Genomic DNA, 21,479 nt, shown 5'->3' with positions numbered 1-21,479 from the left:
TAAAAATATATTTACATATTAAAAAAATATTTACATAAAAAAAAAAATATTATAAACAGGTCTTCTTCCACTCGCAGTCTTCCGAATGGCTGCAGCAGAGGCACATCCTCCTTCTCCCCCACTTGATGTTGACTTCACTGCTACAAAAGAAGCATGTAACTGTTTTCCTATAGTGATAATATCCGTGGATGGCGAGTAGATTTCCATCCACTTCACCATCATAATTGCTGAAGGTTTTAATTCTTGCATCCATTTGCTCCAAGTTCACCTTGTCCAGATTTGCATTTATCCAAAAAGCCAACTGTTTTGCTTGCTTTAGCGAGCAATACTGCGTTCTATAGGAATGAGTATCCTCGCATATTTCAAACAATGTAGCCCCTGGCAGTTTCTGTAAGGACGGACATCCAACTTCGCCCAAGTCTAGAACATCTCTTCCCAGGATATTCCCCAAGTGTTTACACTTGTCGTATCCTTTTGCGAATATTGCTCTGAAATCTTGGATAACTTGTTGGAGTAATGTAGTAAATTCTTCATATCTCACGTCCCCTTTGGTCTATTCTATGGAATGGAGATTGCTCTCCAGCCATTTGTTTGGGTAGCCTTCTTCCAACATCTCCTCTGGCGGTTTGAGTAGCCAATGTGCAATAACTGTGTAATTAAGGAGATCGATAAGGGTGACCTCCTTAACTATAAACTTTTTCTTGAAAAGAAAATCTTGGAAATCTATCACAACACCGTTCATTGCTGTAACTGATGAACTGACTGACTGACTCTCTCTGGAAGCAGCCGCATTATATATCCAGCAATACCCCACAAAAAAAAAAAAAAAAAAAAACTGGTTTTAGATACGTCTGACTAGTCCTTGTAGAGGGGAGTATTCCACCAATGTGTCGTGCAAAATTAATGCGTATGCTGTGGTGTTGGCCTTGAAGGCTTCACTACATTCCATCTCAATTCTTATATCAACAGAGGATGAGCGAATAGCTTCAGATTGACGTGAACAATCAATCACAATAATGGGTGCAAGATCCTTAAACATATGTTTGCACAATAGAGGATTGTTTTCTCTTCCATAGTAACTATTTTGGAAATCCTGGTACATGTAATATATGGAACTGTAGTAGTTTTTGTTATAGTTTACATTTAGGTCGTGATAGGGATATGCTTGTGAATTTAAAAATAGTTTCACATTTGTAATGTTGCACTGATCAAAGATTATAGGATCTGCAGTGAAATTATGTTTCCTGTTTGTTTGAAATCCTACAATAACATAGCGTGGTTTTTCCAAATTTGTGCTAGTTTTCAAAGCCCATGTATGTTTAGTAGAAGCAGGTAGGGTTGGATATTCAATAAGGTCCCAAGATCTAAATGCCATGGGAATGGTCTTCCCCCTATTGACAACGTTTAGAAACTTTAATTTCTGTTGATCAGACACTTTCACATACGGTACCCTCCATTGGATAGACTTGATCTCAATATTATCCTTTGTAGTCGCATGAGCGGCAAGCATTGAGTCATTATCACTTTTACTTCTATGCAGAATAAGTTCATGTCTACCCTGTAGAATGATTCTATTGTAATCTTCAAAGAAGCCCATGACGGTATCCAGTGGAATGCAATAATCGAAATTTCCCTCTTCGTCAGTTAGATTTACATCTATACTTGGAGGTTTCCATCCTGCAATCTCCAATGTTTCCACCTTGTCTCTGGTAAAAGATACATAACCTTTAAGAGTGGTGGTAATTCCAGGGTTACGGACATGGTCAATCAAAACTCCATTCAACTGATATTTGATTTCATCAAAGAGAAACAAGAAGGCATTTCTCACTAATTTAACATCTTGATCAGCTTCTTTTTTCACCTGCCCTTGAATGTAGAGAAAACTCTTTGAAGGAACGGTGAATATGTCCTGTTGTTGAATGGAGATGATGATCTCGCCAGAATTGTTCATTGAACTATTAATGGGCATATGATTATGCCGTTGGTAGTCGGTGATGCGATCGTCGAAAACTACTTCATCATTCACATTTAATATCTCTTCCATTGCGCCGCTGCCGCCGCCGCTTTACCACCAATCCTATTCTCTGTAGAAATTTGATATTTGCAGTTGTTAACCTCGTCCTGCGAGTAGCAGTACTGTATGGTTTACTCCTAACGCTACCGCTTTTTATACTTTTTCTCCTTTGGTAATCAAAGCCCATTCTGTTTTAAATGTAAACGTATGGTAATCACTTCTTTACGAAAATCCACTATATTGTTATCTTGATCCGTGAGAGTTAGCGTAATATTGTCAATTCTCTCTCCAGTGACTGGGAAATAAATGACCGGACTGGGCTCTTGTACTAGCTTATAACCTGGAGGAACTGTAGGAGAAAATTCATATATTGTATGTCCAGGTTCTCCATTTCTATAGGAACCTATGGCCAAATTACAATTAACTGCCACCGTATTTACATTATGTATTCTCACTAGTTCATCAGACTGATGAACCACCATCTTCTCCAACACTCTATGTTTGGTGAATCCAAGTAGCGGACCAATGGAATGTTCCTTGTTGAAATGGATCGGTTGCGAGCACATTAGTTCAACCTTTAACGTGTTCACATTACCTCTGATTTTGATAAAATCTGGAGATTTAATGTTTCTCTTTAGGAAGTCCGCAATAGCGTCAATCTCGTACGCGCCAGTAGGAATTTCAATCACTCTACCACCATCATCCCCATAATGAAATTTATTGTTTACATCTTGAATTATATTCGGTATAGAGTTGTAGGATTGTAGGCTGAGGAGACCGATGCTGTAACCTTCTGATGATAGATCAATGGGAGGAAATATGTCGTTACTAAGCAAACTGGATGTACCAGTTAGCGTGAAGGTGAATGACATGACTAACCTCTCTACACCAGATTAGGCATTATTATAGAGAAAGTTTAAACATAAATGTCCACAATAAGGCGTATTCCACTCCTGATACCTCTGACGATTGTAGGTAATTTTACAGTTTTTGAAATAGCGTAAAAGCTCTAATGGAGGTCTAACATTTCCAAATGGATCAAAATAGGTGATTTCATTACCTTTTTTACTATACGCAACCCAATGAGTACCGCTGTTTCTAATTGAATCTAAATTCACAATGGCGCATTCATCCGCTTTAATATCCTTTGGTAGGGTGTCGCGCATATATACACCTCTAAAATGAGGAATGTCTTTGGCAAATTTTAACAAATCTATATTTGTGAGTGCTCTGTCAGGAGGAGGATGTAGTCATTCTGCTTTCCTAACTAAACCATAACCAGTTTTATAGGGTTTGAGAAAAAATCCACTGCCAACATGCTGCTCTTCCATTTTTCTATTATGTCTTCTCATTTCCTCCAAACGATCTCTCGCCTCTTGAGTATTCTTGACTGCTTTAGCTATTGCCGTAGCGCCTCCAGCTAAACTTCCTAGCGCAGAAAGTCTTGCAAATCAAGGCACTAAAAATGGTAGAATACCACCGGTTCTAGGCACTGGTAACACTCTTGGAATTTTCCTTATTTTAGTTTTATTTTTAATGTAACGTTTAACCTTTCTCAGCGCATTCTTTGAACCATCACTAATGGACAATAGCGGTGAAGTTATACGAGCAGCATTTATCACATCTTTAACGGAAACACCTTTACGACGTTTCCCACCACCGCCCAATTTCACTTTAGCTTTCATAACGTTTGTAACAGCCCAGGCTGCTGCTTTCTCGCCCAAAGATGCGTCACTAGCACTTGTTCTTTGCCAAGCCTTTTCCGCAAGTATAAGATCAGCTGATGTAATACCTCTAGATTCTTATTTTCAGAATACGCAATATCGTGTTCTCTGCAAGCTTCGTCTAAAGGATTGATTCCGCTATCACCTCGTGATAATCTCTTTTTAAGTTTAGTTCCGGGACCACAATAATTATAACCGGAAATGTGTGCTTCAAATGGTAGTTTGTGAATCACTGAGTTTATAAGTCCTCTCCCGACGGTTTTCTTTCTCATTATGATTAGAGTGTTTGCTACGTGAGCGTTTATATATATGTAAAGCTAGTCATGCGTCTAGAGAAACAAAGTGAACGATTACCAATTTATAATCTACTACCTGATGTTGAGAACTTGGCCAGTCGTCATGGTGTCCTCTTGCCGAATAGTATAAGAGCATTGATCTGTGGAACATCTGGTTCGGGTAAAACCAACCTAATCACCTGCTTAATTCTACATCCAAATGGATTGAAATTTGAAAATATTTACGTATGTAGCATATCGTTACAACAGGAAAAGTATTTATACTTGGAAGAGGTTTGTAAACGGGTTCCCGGAAGTGGGGTTTTCCACAGTAAACGATACTAACCAGGTGCCCACGCCTGAAGAGGCTAAAACAAACTCCATTATTATTTTCGATGACATTGCTTTGGATCAGCAGGATGTTATTAGACAGTATTTCAGTATGAGTCGGCACAGATCCATTGATTGTTTCTACTTGACACAGAGTTCTACTCGAATACCAAAACATCTTATACGTGATAATGCCAATTTTATTATGCTATTCAAACAGGATGATTTAAATTTGAGACATGTCTATAGCGATCATATAAGTTCGCCGGATATTTCCTTTGAAAAATTCAAACAAATATGTCATGCCTGTTGGGATGAGCCTCACGGGTTTGTAGCCATTGATAAGACAAGAGATGTAAACAAGGGGAGATTTCGGAAAGGATTAGATACATTTATCTATATATAGAGTAATTGCAACAACCTCTTCATCAGTACCTGTCATGGACCCTAAACTTACTAAACAACTTATTCAAACTTCTCAAATATTGCGTAATAAATTTAAAAGTATGAAACGTGGTTTGCAGTTAACTCAGGAGAAGTTGGAAACCAGTTTTCGACCTATTACTGCACCGCTTCAGGAATTAGTTAAAAAGAAGAGGAAGAAGGAGGCAATGGTTAAAGTGGAACCTGTTAAGAAAGAGGAGGAGGAGGAGGAGGAACCGCCTCTAAAACATGATTCTCTATTGCTGCAAGAGTTGAAAGCAGAGGAAAGCATTGGTCCTCTACTTAAACCATACCTATATAAATCCATCACTTCTGCTCATACGGCGGCGACGGATTTATATGATAGGTACGGTATTCGTATATTACCAACCGGTGGAATGGTCATTGGAAATGTAAACGTTACCTTAAATGGAAATGATCTTGTGATAAAAAATAAATTGTTTGAGGGGACACCAGGTTTATATCAGTTATTATTCCTTAAAAAACCCACATCATATACGGAAAACGATTTACAAGTTTATAAAAATTTTCTAGAATTGAGTAATGCTCATAAACAACAGTTTAGTGAGGAAAAACAGATAAGTGGTAGTAAAGGATGGAAGTATAAAAATATAGTTAGACCTCTTTTCCACCCAGGAGAAGGAGGAGCTGAGCATAGGTTGTTACCACAGGCTTCGCCGCCGCCATCCAAGCCATATCAATTTAGATCGGTGAAGAAAAAGACAGGTATGGGAATGTGGGAAGGTCAAAGTATCTACGAATATTGGGACGATCCAAACGAGTTAGTCGCAAGATTACAGTTTCTGTTTGCCTCTAAACTGGCAGGTCATAGCGGACATGAAAATGAAATAGAATCTATTGTAGAGGAGTTGAGAGAAGCTAATATAATCTACTAAAACTATGGAATGGTCATTAGTTTTGCCTGCACAGGTCACATGTCTACAATAGATAAATTTGGCAGACCGTGGTCGCAGAGTCCATTACACGTTGATAGGAAGGAGTACGTTGACTTTAAACATAAACGACTCACTGGAATTGACGATCCGGTGGACATTTATGACGCAGTTAATAAGAGACACCTTCAAAACTATTATGTAAAACTGGCTGATTTAGAGGAATATATGAGAGTATATGTTACTAAATTAGTGAATGATAGAGAAGATCTGGTCACAAAATCATACCTGTTGAATGTTTACGATCAATCTCGACTACAGTCGACAACCACCTTTGTAAATCGTATATTTGAAGTTATGAACAATAGAATAAGTCCATTGCCGCCGCATACACCTGTTACAGCCTTTCTGTTGAAAAAAGTTCTAGAAACGTGATGGCAAACATCAAAGAGGAAATAGTTGATGAACTTCACAAACCATCACGAGTGCATTATCCTAGACGACAAACTATTTTAAAAGGATTGGATGATCTATGGCAAATGGATCTCATCGAATTCCTGCCTTACGCGCGTGAAAATAAGGGTTTCAAGTATATATTGACAGTGATTGATTGTTTTTCCAAGTTTGCCTGGGTAGAGCCGGTAAAGTCTAAAGGAGGAAAGGATATATTGTAAAAGCGTTGGAACATATTCTTAGCAGTAGTGGACGCACTCCAGAGAATATTCAAACAGATAATGGCAAGGAATTCTACAATGCTCATTTCAAGCAGCTTATGAAATCATATCAAATTAATCACTACAGTACATTTAGCAAAATTAAATGTGCCATTGTTGAACGATATAATAGAACATTTAAAGGATTAATGTATCGTTTATTCAGCCTCCAAGGTAGTTACAAATATATTGGTCATTTATCTCGTCTAATAGACAAGTATAACAATACAGTTCACAGTACCATAGGAATGAAACCTTCAGAAGTGAATCAGAGTAACGCGCATGAGATATTGATGATGAAGAGGAGGAGGCAAAGAGGTGAACCACGTTTTAAGGAAGGAGATTATGTTCGCATTTCCAAAAATAGAACCGTATTCTCCAGAGGTTTTACACCAAATTGGTCAGCTGAAATATTTAAAGTTGTAGCTGTACGCAGGACAATACCTTATACTTATCTTTTAGAAGATATGTCCAAACAACCTATACAAGGAGCATTTTATTCGCAGGAATTACAGAAAACTAAATTCAAAGATGTATATCTTGTAGAGAGGATATTGCGCAGAAAACATGATAAGGTGTACGAGAAATGGTGGGGGTTCCCCAAACCATCTTGGATAAATGCAAAGGATTTAGTCAACTAATACTAGATTTTTGCCTTCATTTTCTCGTTACCTTTCGTACAGTTAACATCATCATCATCATGGAACACTTGGAGAGTATACTCTCACGCCCCTTATACGGCCGATTCAGACAGGATTTAGACAGCATCAAAGTAAATCTTGGAGATTTCGATAAAGCTGCTTTACTTGTGAAGGTTGAGTAAGCCATTAAAGACCTTGAGGAAATAGCCAAGGAATGTAAAGAAAGGAGTACAACTGATGGAGGTCACTACACGTATTGTGTCTGGGCAAATGAAGATTGTGAAGAGGGGCCTGATACATGCATTTGAAGTTACGCAGCTATGTTAGATCATGAAATTTCGCAAGCATTAAACACTTTGTATGGTTAAATAAATATATTTTTTTTCTCTCTCTCTTAATTGTCTTCTATTTATATTGATCCTTGTGTGTTTCCTCATTCATTTGTAAACCACGCAGCATACGGTCAACATGATAAGGTACTTAATTCTTACGTTTTGTTTACCTTACGCATTATCCTACAACAACTCTACGATTAATTATCTACAAATATATGGTTATTTGAATCAAGATGATAGTTCTTTAACAGCAGCTAGCAGCGCTTTAAAACTATTCCAGACTATACACTCTCTACCGGCAGATGGGCAGGAGAATGAAGAAACAATAAGTTTTGTGAATAGATCTAGATGCGGTGTTGAAGATAATTTCACGCCCTTCATGGTCGATAGTAGTAAATATAAATGGAGGGGATAAAATTTAACTTGGACAATTTATCCAGTTAAATATTTTTTAGTAGCAGAGAAAGCCTTTTCTCTCTGGTCAAAACATTCTGGACTAGGTTTTCACCATGATCAACATAAACCAAACATTTCAATTTCCTTTGCCAGTAGGAAACATCTTTGCACTACAAATAGATGGAATTTTTGTTTTAAAGATTTTGATGGACTTGGCGGTGTCTTAGCACATGCTGAGTTTCCCAGTGAAGATCGAGAACAAGTGGAAATACATGTAGATGAAAATGAACATTGGAATGGTGCCCTGATGATACCTGCTGATGACGAGCTATCCTTATACTCAGTTTTGATTCATGAGATTGGACACGCTTTAGGCTTACAACATACATCGCATAAGAATTCCATAATGTATCCATACTATTATTTCCCAGGTTTTATCAAACACATTGACGACATTGATTTTCAAACTCCAGAAATTGATGCTATACAATTGTTGTATGGTGAGAAGAAGATGACTGTTACAAAACCTACAACGACGACGACGACGACGACGACGACGCCTAAACCAATACCTCCTTTTCAACCGCCGCTATTTGTCAATTTAAAAATGTAATTGACAATTTTCTGGTAATAAATAAACGAATTTATTTCTTCTACAGACGATTAGTATGGAGTATACCTCTGCAGAAGAATTTAAGGAATATTAGAGACTTTACACGACCATTATCCATAATGAGATGGTTAGATTTTCTACCTAAAAATTTTGTCAAAGTTTCTGCCATTTACCAACGTCCTAACAATGATATAGTTTTAATCGCAAACCGGCAGGTTTACCTTTTAGATCATATGGTATTACGTTTAAAATCACGACCTAGTTATCATTCTTTGCTAAGAGATGGTAATGTAAATGCGGTAATTAATGCGAATAAGGGAAAAACGTATGTTGTATATGATAGTTTTTTTGTAAATGAAATAAACGAGTGTGATGATTTGAAGGGTGATTATGTGGGAGATATATCAAATGTTTTTCCCTGAATACTACGTAACGTTACCACCGCTTTTAAGGGTATAGATGGTTGTTTATATCTTAAAGCAAACGATCTTTTCTATATACACAATGAATTTCTAGAATCCTCCGTTGGCACTCTAAACAATCCATTGTCATTATTCGATATTGAATGTAATGAACGAGATAATATCATAAACGATATACATGGACTTGTCAAGAAATTATGGTATAAGCAGAGTACACGAGTTACCACTGCCACTACCACCACTACCACCACCACCACTTTTGTGGACGAAATTTATGACAGCTTAAACATTAAATATATATATGTAGGGGTTAAATAATTCCAGTTCAGTTTTGCCACAACATCCACACCATGAGCCACCTAAACTGTAAGAATTTTTTTTTACGAGTATTTTTTCGGTTTTATTATATTAATTGTACTTCTCTTTTAGTATCTAGATGCCCAATTATTTATACACACATTGTCAGGACTGGTTCGTTGGCAGACCATATTAGGGAATGTTCAAAGATGAACCCAGAGATTAAGCAATGTCAAGGATGTAAAGTATTTTGGGCACGATCGCAAATACTTTCATTTCATAAATCCAAATGTGTAAAGTATTTATTGTTGAAGAAAATTATAAAAAACAGATGTAAAAGATTAAGAATATAATTTTTTTTTCAATAACTTTTTTTTTTTATTTCCTTGTCCTTGATGGGGTTAGGTAAGAAAAAAAAAAAAAAAACACATGAATTTCTAATTCTCTTTATTCTCCTCAGGATTATATTCTAGCGTACAAGGCTTATAGATTCTACTTAAATAATTAAACTGATCTTGTAAACAATTATACATTGCCAACAGTTGAAAATATTCATTTCTTATCAAAGATATTTTAGGAGGCTCTAAATTCAAAAATGTATCCATCCATGTAGGTTTGGCCGTAAATGTAATCACCTTATGCACACCCTTCTTCTCCAAAGTCATTGTCGAATATTGCAATCTAATTTCCTCCTCTTCTACCTTTTTTTTCTTGAAAAAATCTTCACATATTCCACGCTTGTCGTAGAAAACACGCCAATCCTCCTGGCTAATATAAATCACCTCAGCCTTACGTCCTTTCAACGCAGCAATAGGAATATCATCTTCAGATAGACCGGAAATGATTCTCTTACTATTACTATTGTTGATGGCAAAACTGGTGCATAATTGAAGTCCATACTCTTTATTAGACATGTTGGTAACTAAAGGTAGATATATTAAAAACTTGAATATATAATCCCCCATCACCACCACCACCGATTTCTTATCTAACTACCGCCGCACCACATTTAAGGTAGGTAGTAAAACTGTAGCCGTTATTCTTTGCATAATGTTGTGCAATACAGCTGTCCAGTTGGTAAAGGAGTGGGGGTCGCTGAAATCGCTTCGCCAAATAGCATAGCAAGGTGTTTTCTTACCTATATGAATATATAATCCACCGATTTCTTATCTAACTACCGCCACACCTCACGGTCGTAAGATTCAATCTTTAAGATAAAATAAATATATATCCTATATATACACGCCGGTAAAGGAATTAAGAGTAAACAAAACTATAACCGGTGCAATAACCCTACCAACTGTCGCCTACATAACCTTGTCATTTAAAAACCTGATCTCAACACCACCAGTGCATTAACCCTGCTATGCACGAGCATGTTCCAGCAATGCGCACACCTGCCGCGACATGTAACTACCAGGACAACCCCCCCCCCTCAAAAGGAATTCACCGGTGCAATAACCCTGAGCCAACAGACACTGTCGCAAAAACCGGATCTCATCACCGGCCCAGTATCCCCCACCACAGCCAGCCTTGACATTTGCCCTGTGCCAGGATCCGCACATTATATCTACTCTGCGATGAAGGAGTTGGGGGTCGTGGGTGGGGGTAGAGGAGGACTACCTGCACAATGTTGAGGGAGAGGGGTAAGGATATTGTAAACCAGAGGCGGCTGGGGGGCCTGGCTCATTTGCCCTGTGCCAGGATCCCCACTTTATATCTACTGTCCCTAAAGCAGCATTAGACCTGGCATTATCATGATGCAGTATGATGTTCTTCCTATTGAACATTGCCGGCCTCTTTTCTTGGATTGCTATCTTTAAATTATCCAGTTGCTCATAATGCATTGGTCCTCGAATGTCCCACTATATACGCAACATTCTTTTATTCAGAGTTTAGAGGTGGAAGGGCTATGTTTTCCGGATTTACAATATGCTCTTTTCCGTACAATGTTTTCTTAGGTAATCCACTTTTCTTCCCCAGTTATCATTCGGTTCAAGAAGAGTTCGATTTTGACCTCGAACTACGGACTTAACCCCAATGGACTATTTTCAGAGTGGAAATCTAAAAAATAAAGTGTACAGTAACCTTAATCCCTTAGTTTCAGTCGAAGATCTGGAACATCGAATACGAGGGTCGTTTGAAAAGTCCGTGCAAAGTCAGAGAGATAGCACCACTGGCGCGTATCGAGGTTATGTTTAGTTAGTAGCATCTCTTGGAAGAACACATACCAAGTTTCAGCCAGATCGGCCTATTTCTTTGTGTTTGGCGTTAGTTTGAATCGAGGAAGTCGAGTGATTTTCAAAAAATGGACGAAAAAGAATTTCGTGTGTTGATTAAACACTACTTTATGAAAGGCAAAACGCCTCAGGAGACTAAAGAGAAGCTTGATAAACATTATGGTGACTCTGCACCTTCGATTAGAACAGTTTATAAGTGGTTTCAAAATTTTTGGAGTGGCCATATGGGCACAAGTGACGCTGAACGTTCTGGACGCCCTGTTGAGGTTACTACTCCAGAAATCATTCATAAAATCCATGATATGGTGATGGATGACAGAAGAGTGAAGGTGCGTGAGATTGCTAGAGCTGTGGGCATCTCGAATGAAAGGGTACATAATATTTTGCATCAACATTTGGACATGACAAAGCTATCCGCAAGATGGGCGCCGCGATTGCTCACGCTTGACCAAAAACGAAATCGTGTGAAGTGTTGCAAGGACGGTTTGCAGCTGTTCCAGAAGAATCCGCAGGACTTTAAGCGTCGTTTCGTCACTGTGGATGAAACATGGACACATCACTACACTCCTGAGACCAAAGAACAATCTAAACAATGGGTTACCAAGGGGGAATCTGCGCCAAAAAAGGCGAAGACCGTTCCTTCGGCCGGAAAGATTATGGCGACTGTCTTTTGGGATTCGCAAGGAATAATCCTCATCGACTATCTGGAAAAGGGTAAAACTATTACAGGTGCGTATTATTCATCGTTATTGGACCGTTTGAAAACCGAGCTGCAAGAAGAACGCCCACGATTGGCCCACAAAAAAGTCCTTTTCCATCACGACAACGCACCAGCTCACACCTCAGCAGTTGTGGTCGCAAAATTAATAGAAATAGGGTTCCAACTCGTTTCACATCCCCCCTATTTTCCAGACTTGGCTCCCTCGGACTACTATTTGTTCCCCAATATGAAGAAATGGCTGGCGGGAAAAAGATTTTATTCAAACGAGGAGGTGATTGCAGAAACGAATGGCTATTTTTCAGACTTGGACAAATCCTATTATTCGGAAGGGATCAACAAACTAGAGCAGCGTTGGACGAAGTGTATAAGCCTAAAAGGAGACTGTTGAAAAATAAAAAAGGTTTACCCCAAAAAATTAAGTAGTTTTTATTTTTGCACGGACTTTTCAAACGACCCTCGTAACTCTAGCCTGCCTAGATCTTGTTTGTTCCATTTGAAAGAAAAGTTGGATGCTGTATCTGGGAATATTGGAGTTAGAAAAATGGGCCAATCACTGAAAAAACTAGATTTGATTAAATACGTGTTTTCTATTTTTTTTTTTAAATTTCCCGCTGTTTAAAAAAGTAGGTGGAGCATATAACGCTGGTCACCCTGTTTATTAGTGGGTCGCCAACTAGGTTAAATGTGAGAGCAAGGTGGTCCTATATGTCTAGTGTGGCGCCAACTAGGTTAAATGTGAGTGTAAGGTGGTCCTATATAAGTCTTGAGAGTCACGAACATGGTATAGATGAGACACCAGACTGGTAGAATGAAGGTGTCGAGTTTGAGAAAGGTGATAATATTGTTACGAAGTTGACCTGAGCCACAGAAGAAAGGCCTAGATTGTTCTGTTAGTTGAGTGAGAAGTCTATAACGGTTCACCACTGTGTAAACAATAGGCCAGACTTTACCTTAGCCGGAGAAGAAAGGGCTAGATTGATCAGGGAGTTTAGTGACCGAAGCCTATAACGGACCACCACTGTGTAAAAGCAAGCTAAGGGAGCGGCCCCAGTTGTGGTGGGGACAGTGTGGGTTTCCCAGTCAGTGAGTCGCAGGTTGAAGTGAGACAGTCGGAGTTGGAGTGGGGCAGTCGCATTTGGAGAGAGGCAGACACAGTTGCAGTCAGTCAGAGTTTGAGAGAGTCCGTATAGCGGAGTGCTTCAGAGTTAGCCAGTTGGGCAGTTAGACAGTGAGTGAGTAGAGCTTACGTAGTGACTAAGTAACAGTAAACTGTTGTGACTTTTGTGAATGGTAACTGTTATGAATAGCGTTAGTTGCTAATAAATGTTAATGTTAGTAATATTATTGTTTTAATAAATCAAATCAGGTTACTTACAAGTTTCGCGAGTTTTATTATTTACGAACCCACTATTATTTAATATCGTAACTAGTGGCAGTCACTAGTTGTAGTTAAAGTTTTTTTTGTAAAAGGACAAAAACTTTACAATATTGATAGAGAAGAGGCACCCGCTAGGCGGAATAAAGATGCAATGGCCCGATTCTGGTTTAACCTTTGGCAAAGTTTGGTTTTAAAAATTTAAAACCAGATAATTTCAGATTTTGATTAAATTGAATAATTTAATCGTCAAAAGTGATTAAAACTAAATTTAGAATTTAATTCAATCAATTAAAATTCTGATTATTTAATTTTAATCTTAATTTTTAGTTATGATTAAAAATTTTAATTGATTAAATTCCGATTAAATTAAAAGTGAATTTAATTTTAATCAACTAATTATGGCCGATTATTTTTTTTAATTTTAATCGTTATTCCATTCACAGCTGATTACCAAACCTAGCTATTTGTGATTATTTTGTCTGCTTTTTTCTTAAAAATTAAAGAGTTTAAACTGCGTTAATAGATGATTGTATATTATTAAACGAAAGTACTTTTAACCAGTTTAACGATGTGTAAGAACAATTAAATATAATTTATTTATTTTTTGTGTAAAACATTCATAGTGACATAACTTTCAGTTCTGTAAGTATTCGAATTTCTGAGTGAGTGTAAAACCAAGTGTTAAGACAATTTTAATCTGTTCTCTGTATATGCACTTTCTCTTCTTCAAGCGTGATTTGGAAATAAGTTGTAAATATTGTATATAAAAACTCTTTTTTTTTTTCCTCTCATCTCCTTTAGCAAATAATAATGTCCCTCATTCATTCTTTTCTGTATTTATCTTTGGAGTTGGAGTGAGACGGAGTGTTGGAGGAGGGCAGCCCCAGTTGAAGGGGGCAGGCAGTTAAAAGTGAGGGAGACACAGCTGGAGAGTCAGTCTTGAAAAGTCAGTCTTGGAGAGTCAGTTTGGAGAGACACTTTGGAAGTGACAGTTTAAGAGAGTCAGTGTTGCGGAGTGCTTTAGAGTTAGCCAGTTGGGCAGTTAGTCTGTTATTGAGTAGAGCTTTGTTAGTGCAGCTGAGGCTAATGCAATTCGGTGCAGTGCGGACCAGTGGTCAGTCGTGGAACAGTTTTGTGGCGTTACGTAGTGAGTAAGTAACAGTAAACTGTTGTGACTGTTGTAAATGGTAACTGTAATGAATAGCGTTAGTTGCTAGTAAATGTTAATGTTAGTAATGTTAATAAATCAGACTACTTATAAGCTTAGCGAGTTTTATTATTTATCAAACCCACATAAATTAAATTAACTAGTGGCTGGCACTAGTTGTAGTTGTGAAGTTTTTAGTAAAAGGACAAAAACTTTACATAATGTTATTTTAGTCGGTAATGCGAATGAATAATTTGTGATTTTGTACTGCCTAGATTTCTATTTATAATAATAATAATAATAATAATGTTTATTAACAATTTAATATACATAAAACAACACTATTAACATCATCACAAACAATATAGGCATGGACATCAGTCCGTCTGCCGAGATGTTGCTGATAAACAAAAGTCTCCCTGAATACAAAAATTTAATAATTAAACTCAAAAACTAATTCCCTCCTGTACTTCAGTGCTAATATTGCGTAATTGTACAATGCCTGCCAGTCGTTACCATTGAGACATAATAAAAACTGAGCCCTGTCCACTGAGCCGAAAACCACTCCGAACTGGACAAACGGCAATAAAATGATAAGTATCCTCTACAGCCGAAATATTACAGAGCGAACACTTATGCCGATCAGCTGTCCGGGTCACAGAGTGGTTTAATGGTAACATTTCCCCTCTAATTTTCATTATAAGCGACATGAACCTTAGCTTATTCTCATTACAGACACATCTTTTACTTGCTTCTTGCAAATTTAGATCTTTGTAAATTTTATAAAATTTTGAATCAGCCCTTTTACATAATAATTCATTTTGAAAATCTATTTTCATTAAATCTAACAATTTGTGTACTGAGTCAGAACCTTGATATATGTTCTTGGCGTTACAATCATATTTATTACATAATTCTGACATCTCTTTAAAACAAAATAGATTTTTATTTATCACGTACTCAGCTAAGCGCTTTTTAAGACAAGGCTGTGAATTTAGTACTTTACAAACATAATTGATATGTAGTCGCAGTGTATAATAAAAAAGAGGTACTCTATCAGTCTCGACATAAACAATACAATCTGGGCATTGCTTGGGCAAGGAGAACAATCGTTTCAAAAAATATTTTTGCACTTTCTCTACTTCATTATGGTAACAATAGCCCCACACTTGGGCTGAGTAATAATAATAGCTCTGCTTACTGATTCAAACAACTTATATTATGCAGACAACGGTATGTTGTCATTTCTAATAAAACTATTCCATGTTGAGCTAATACCAAACTTAGCAGTGATTGACTTTTCCTGAAAATGTTTCACAAACGACCGACGCGGAGTTAATATGATACCCAGATATTTACACTGCGAAATTATGTAGGCCGGCCACCACCTCGTACGAACCACTTCTGTAGAGCACCTTACACACACTCAAGCACACACTCACACACTCACAGAGAGATAAGACAACTAAACTACTTAAACAAAGCTATAATAACAATAAGTCGGATAAAGTTACTTAACAAAATATTTAATATATGAATGAACATACATACGCCGCATGGGCCGCAGACAAGAAAAGTCGCAGGTCAGCAAGAGGGAAACTGGCTTTTCTACAAATTTGCAATCCTCGTCTGTATTCCAGCAATTGCCAACTCTAACTGACAAAATCCTAAATAAAATCATTTTTCAAACCAAATCCACAGCTGTGGTTAATAAAAATAGCACCTACTTTCACAGCACTGTTACATTACTCCCCCCTTTGGAAAAAAGTGCAGTTACTCCTGAAACTCCAGCTCCGGGGAGATAATTGATACTGCACCCTTATTCCGCTTCGTATTGGCAGCCTTGGATGTTGATGGTCCATGAGTTCGCAGTTACTGAAATGTGATGTATCCCACTGGTGAGAATGTTGCCACCTCTCGAACTCTAACATCTGGGGAAGCTATCGCGCCGAGGGCTCCTCTTGTCTTCCTTTTCCTCACACAGCCTATAACGCTACTCCTCCCCTCGGTTAGGTTTGCCGGGTGAGCCTCTTTCTTCCTAGGCGGTGCCTCGACGATCTCCTTGCCTATGTTTGCTGACTACATAAGGCAATCTTCAGCCCTATGATCTCTTCTCAAGGACACTCTTCTTTTAAATGGCTGGCTGCTTCGGAAATAGGCTGGATTTCCGAGTTGGCGTACCCAAAATCTCTCTTTGCTGGTATTCAGCTCGTAAAACATTCATTTTGATCTTAGTATGTCGGTCCTCTCATTTTCCCACGACCATTTCTCCGTCCACATCCCTACCGCCGCACACGCCCATCCATACACTACTCATGTGAGCCCGAGTTATCACTACTAATAATTTGATTTTGTTTTACCAGCTTATGTCCAAATAGTTTAGTAGTCAATCATAGGTTTGAGAATAAATTCAGGTAGTTGGCCTTTATTCATCCTCCATGCACTCTCGACGACGCCTCGGCCGTAGATTGATTCTAAATTCCCTAGGAAGGGGAGTATCTATAACTTCACCATTGTACCACCAACGCTCCTTTCGCGCTCTCCTTCCACCTTTTCCAAAAATAATGATTTTTGATTTGTTTAAATTCACGGTCAAGTTCCACATACAACAATATTCATACAATCTATTAATCATATTTTGTAGAGTGCGGGTGTCGGAGGCAAGAAACACAATGTCGTCCGCATATAATAAACATCTTATATTCAAATTTTCTATCCATCTACCTCCCTCTATATAATCGTGCAGATCGTTTATGAACAATGAGAACAACAGTGGGGACAACAAACACCCTTGCTTACTTCAGATTTAGTTTCAAAAAATTCTGTCAAACCTTTTTGCGTCCAAACTGCAGCCTCTTTCTGCTGTAATATCTTCCTATTGCCTCAATAAATTTGGTGGAAACTCCCTTAGTAAACAACTTATAAAAAATTGCTTCTCTTAACGGAGAATCAAATGCTAAGCGGAAATCTACAAAAAAACAGTACATTTTACTTCTTTTCCTCATAGTTTTAATTTCAATAATATTCAACAAATTAAAAATATTATCATTAGTAGAAAAACCCTTTCTGAAACCTGACCGATACTCATTTAATTTATTGTTCTCCTGCACCCAACCACCCAACCTATCTAACAATAAACCAGTAAATAATTTACCAATCGTATCAGCAAAAGCTATATCTCAATAATTATTCACACAGTTTATATCCCCTTTTTTATAAAGTGGAAATATGATAGACCGACTGAAACTTTCAGTCTCAAAAAACTTTCAGGTTTCAGGTTTTCCTGTTTCAAAAATATAATTAAAAAGATCCAATAGTTTATCAATAAAAATAGTAGGACAGTTTTTCAAAAACTCGTAAGATATACGATCAAGCCCTGGGGCCTTGCCATATGGTGCTTTATCGATTATTAATTTTAATTCTTTGTACTCAATGGGCTTGTCCAGGTAATCAATCACTTTATACGGTCGTACATAATCAATTTGTGGTGTATCTACATGAGGATTCAGTAAATTTGAAAAATGAATAACCCAATCATTACATGTTCTAGAAACAGCTTATTTTTTAATTGTTTTACAATTTTCCAAAAACCTTTCGAATCCCACACTGTCACAAATTGCTCAATTAGCGAGTTATAATATTCCTGTTTAACTTGCTTACATAACATTTTATAATCTCTTTTATTGGTTAGATACAAATCTTTCACAAATTTCAAATTGCACTTCCTGTACAAATTTAACAAAGAAAATACGCGGTCCCTTTTCATTATACATTCTTTATTAAACCACTTATTTTTAAAAATGGTATTAGTTTTATTAATATTTGATTTACAGAAACTCCATGAGCACTCTCTTATCATTTGGACCAGGAAATTTACTCTACCTTGAACACTAATTGATGAATCTTTTTTTTTTAACACTAAACATTCTAATTTATCTTTGAATAATTACTATCATTTTTTGTAAAAACAAGTTTAGGCAGTAAGGGTAAAAAAGTCTCATGGCAATAATTATTTGATTGTACGTTAATGCTTAGGGTCAAAGGCAAATAATCAGAATAGTATTGAGGCGAAACATTAAAGTCCAAAACAGACCCTATCAGATCAGCTGATACACAACAAAGGTCAATAACAGAGGAACCCTGACCTCCAATAAATGTAAATTCACCTTCCTTATCATTCATTCCCCTGCCATTTATTATAATTAAGCTAAAATTATCTCATAAATCCAAAAGTAATTCTCCATTTTTATTATCAATTTTATCTTTTGATTTCCGCGTGGAATTCACATTACTGATCAAGATTTCATCTGACAAAATTTGCATCTCACCTACCCTTGCATTCATGTCGCCTATTAATGTTAAATTTAATTGAGATTGACTCATTAAAAAATCATATAAGTATCAAACTGACAGGGCCAGTTAGTACAATTAATATTGTAAAGTTTTTCTATCTTTTTACTAAAAACTTCACGACTAAAACTAGTGCTTGCCACTAGTTAATTTAATATGTGGGTTTGATAAATAATAAAACTCGCTAAATTTGTAAGTAATAACCTTATTTATTAGCACATTAACTTGGTCCACAAGGTCGTGATGACTCCGGTTGAAAGCTTATGCGATTCCGGAAGTCAAACGGCAAGTCAACCTCACTTCCTAGTTAGTGTGGACTGGAAACGCAGCATTGAGCTGCAGCTAACGGCAAGTCAACCCTCACTTCCTAGTTAGTGTGGACTGGAAACGCAGCATTGAGCAGCGGCTAACGGAGCTCTGACGGGTCGGTGTGTCTCCCCCATCGGCTTCTCTTGTTCCCTTTCCTTGTTTTCCCTTCTAGTCTTTCCCTTTCCTGTTATAGACATATCCTTTTCCTCCCCGTAGGGAGAAGTGGACTAGCCACTTCTTCAGGGAACCTGGCATCCCTGCGGGTGTCCCAGCCTAACAACATGAACATTAACACCTCACCCTACCGTTACATTTATACATTTACACATTACACTTAGGGCATTGTGGTGGTGCACCCCCACCCTAATCCTGAATCCTAAGCCTATCCCTCCTTCTATTCCGTCATTCCCCTTTCCTATCTCTTATATCCCTACCCAAGCTGAGATGGGGACTCGTGTCGAGGCTGAATGCGTACAGGGTAGCAAAACATATGTGCGGGAACGATCACCTTGGGCGAAACCCCATTGTATTGTAGCCTTCCTGTGGCAGTGGGGGTCTGTCACAGGTGACCGTTTATCCCCCACCTCTCGTGGGAAGAGAGCAAGAGGGTGAAATTCCCAGATAAGGAACTAATAGGCTCCTTTAGGGATGCACTCTCTGCACTCAAGATGGCCGTCGTTCTTGACTCCTACCCGAACGACCTGCTTAGCATGGAGCAAGCAGATTTGTTACAGCTGAAGCTAGCTGAACAAATCTGCAAAAACCCTGGCGGTATAAGACCCCAGTTTAGGGGCTGCTTCCTCTCCAGAGGTGCTCTCATTGTTAACTGCGACAATGAGGTGTCACGACTCTGGTTGGAGAGAGTAGTCCCGGAGCTCCAGGTGGGAGAGGGAGCTAGGCTGAGGATGGGCTTAGCCAGAATTATTATGAGGGCTGCTAAGGTTGCGGTGTGGATATCAGGAGCCCACAAAAACGCTTCTCCATCCGCGGTGCTGGAAAGTCTCAACGTGCAGAACGAGGGACTTGAGACCGCGGATTGGAGAATAATTAAAAGGAAGGTCGAGCCCAGGGGACAAACCCTTGTGTTCGACCTTTCGGAACAGGCCCTGAGCAGACTGAAGAGGACCAATTTTGAATTATTTTTGGGCCTCGACATAATCAAGCTCAGGGTAGTTTCGAAGCCTTTTAGAGGCTGCTGCAGGTAAACCTCCACCACAGTAGGGGAGCATCTGCAGCTCTAACACACTTCATCTGCGAAGAAGACATCGCCATAGTCCTCATTCAGGAACCCTGGCTAGAACTTGGTGAGGCAAAAGGTAAGATACATCGTTTATGATCGAAGCCTGGACAATCCCAGGACGTGTATTTACGTTAGGGAAGATATTACGTCTTTACTGCTGATGGAATTTTGTTGCAGAGACCAGACCGCAGTGAAGATGAAACAACGTGCGGAAGAAGAGGTCAAGGAAATATTCGTGGCCTCGGCCTACCTTCCATACGACTCAACAGCCCTCCCTCCCTCGGAGGAGATGCAACATCTGACTATCAAATGCAGGGAGAGAGGCCTGCAACTATTGATTGGGTGTGATGCTAACTCCCACAATGTGGTGTGGGGCAGTTCAGGAACCAATCAAAGAGGTAAGCAACTTCTTGACTTCATTCTTTCTAACAATTTATGTCATAAATGAATGAGAAGAACCCACCTTCCATAATTCTATACGCAGGGAGGTTATTGACTTAACTTTGAGGACTAATTTTGTATCGACCCTGGTTAAGAATTGGCATGTATCAGGGGTTCCCTCGCTTTCGGATCACATGTATATTCGGTTCGACACAGGGTTTGACTGCAATGAGGTGATTACTTACAGAAACCCCAGGAGAACGGACTGGGACTCGTATAGACGGGATCTCGGGCAAAACATTAATACAATCAGGAACAACTTTAGGACCCGGACGGACATTGATGACGCTGCTGAGGGGCTTTAGAGCGTTATCATGGAGGCCTTCCGGGCTAATTGTGCAGAGACGATTATGCACACGAAAAGGAAAGTAAGCTGGAGGAGTAACCAGCTGATGGAGCTCCGCAGAAAAGTCCGGAAACTGTTTAATGCAGCAAAAAGAGGGGGTACATGGGAGGAGTACCGTGAGGCACTTACTTCTTATAATTTAGCCATTCGTAAGGCTAAAAGAGATTTATGGAGGAAGCTTTGTGAAGAGGTAGAGATGACCTCGGAGGG

General features: G+C 38.5%; 3 protein-coding genes across 3 annotated transcripts in view; 2 read left to right on the top strand and 1 right to left on the bottom strand.

Moving 5' to 3' along the window:
* The window catches only part of LOC141457603 (uncharacterized), a gene marked incomplete at its 3' end in the record, with an annotated part of 667,626 nt that overhangs the window by 245,871 nt on the left and 400,276 nt on the right, over window positions 1–21,479 (top strand). The gene's annotated exons all lie outside the window — the stretch shown is intronic.
* The window catches only part of LOC141457600 (uncharacterized), a 189,861-nt gene that overhangs the window by 93,025 nt on the left and 75,357 nt on the right, over window positions 1–21,479 (top strand). The window lies entirely within an intron of this gene.
* On the bottom strand, window positions 842–2,044 carry LOC141457601 (uncharacterized). The gene has a single exon (XM_074134807.1). The coding sequence runs from the start codon at window positions 2,042–2,044 to the stop codon at window positions 842–844; it is 1,203 nt and encodes a 400-aa protein (XP_073990908.1).

Source organism: Rhodnius prolixus, unplaced genomic scaffold (genome assembly GCF_049639745.1).
Source record: "Rhodnius prolixus isolate KJV_2025 unplaced genomic scaffold, Rpr scaffold_34, whole genome shotgun sequence".
NCBI lineage: Eukaryota > Metazoa > Arthropoda > Insecta > Hemiptera > Reduviidae > Rhodnius > Rhodnius prolixus.
The sequence above is the reverse complement of the archived record's forward strand: the minus strand, read 5'-3'. Positions and strand labels throughout refer to the sequence as shown.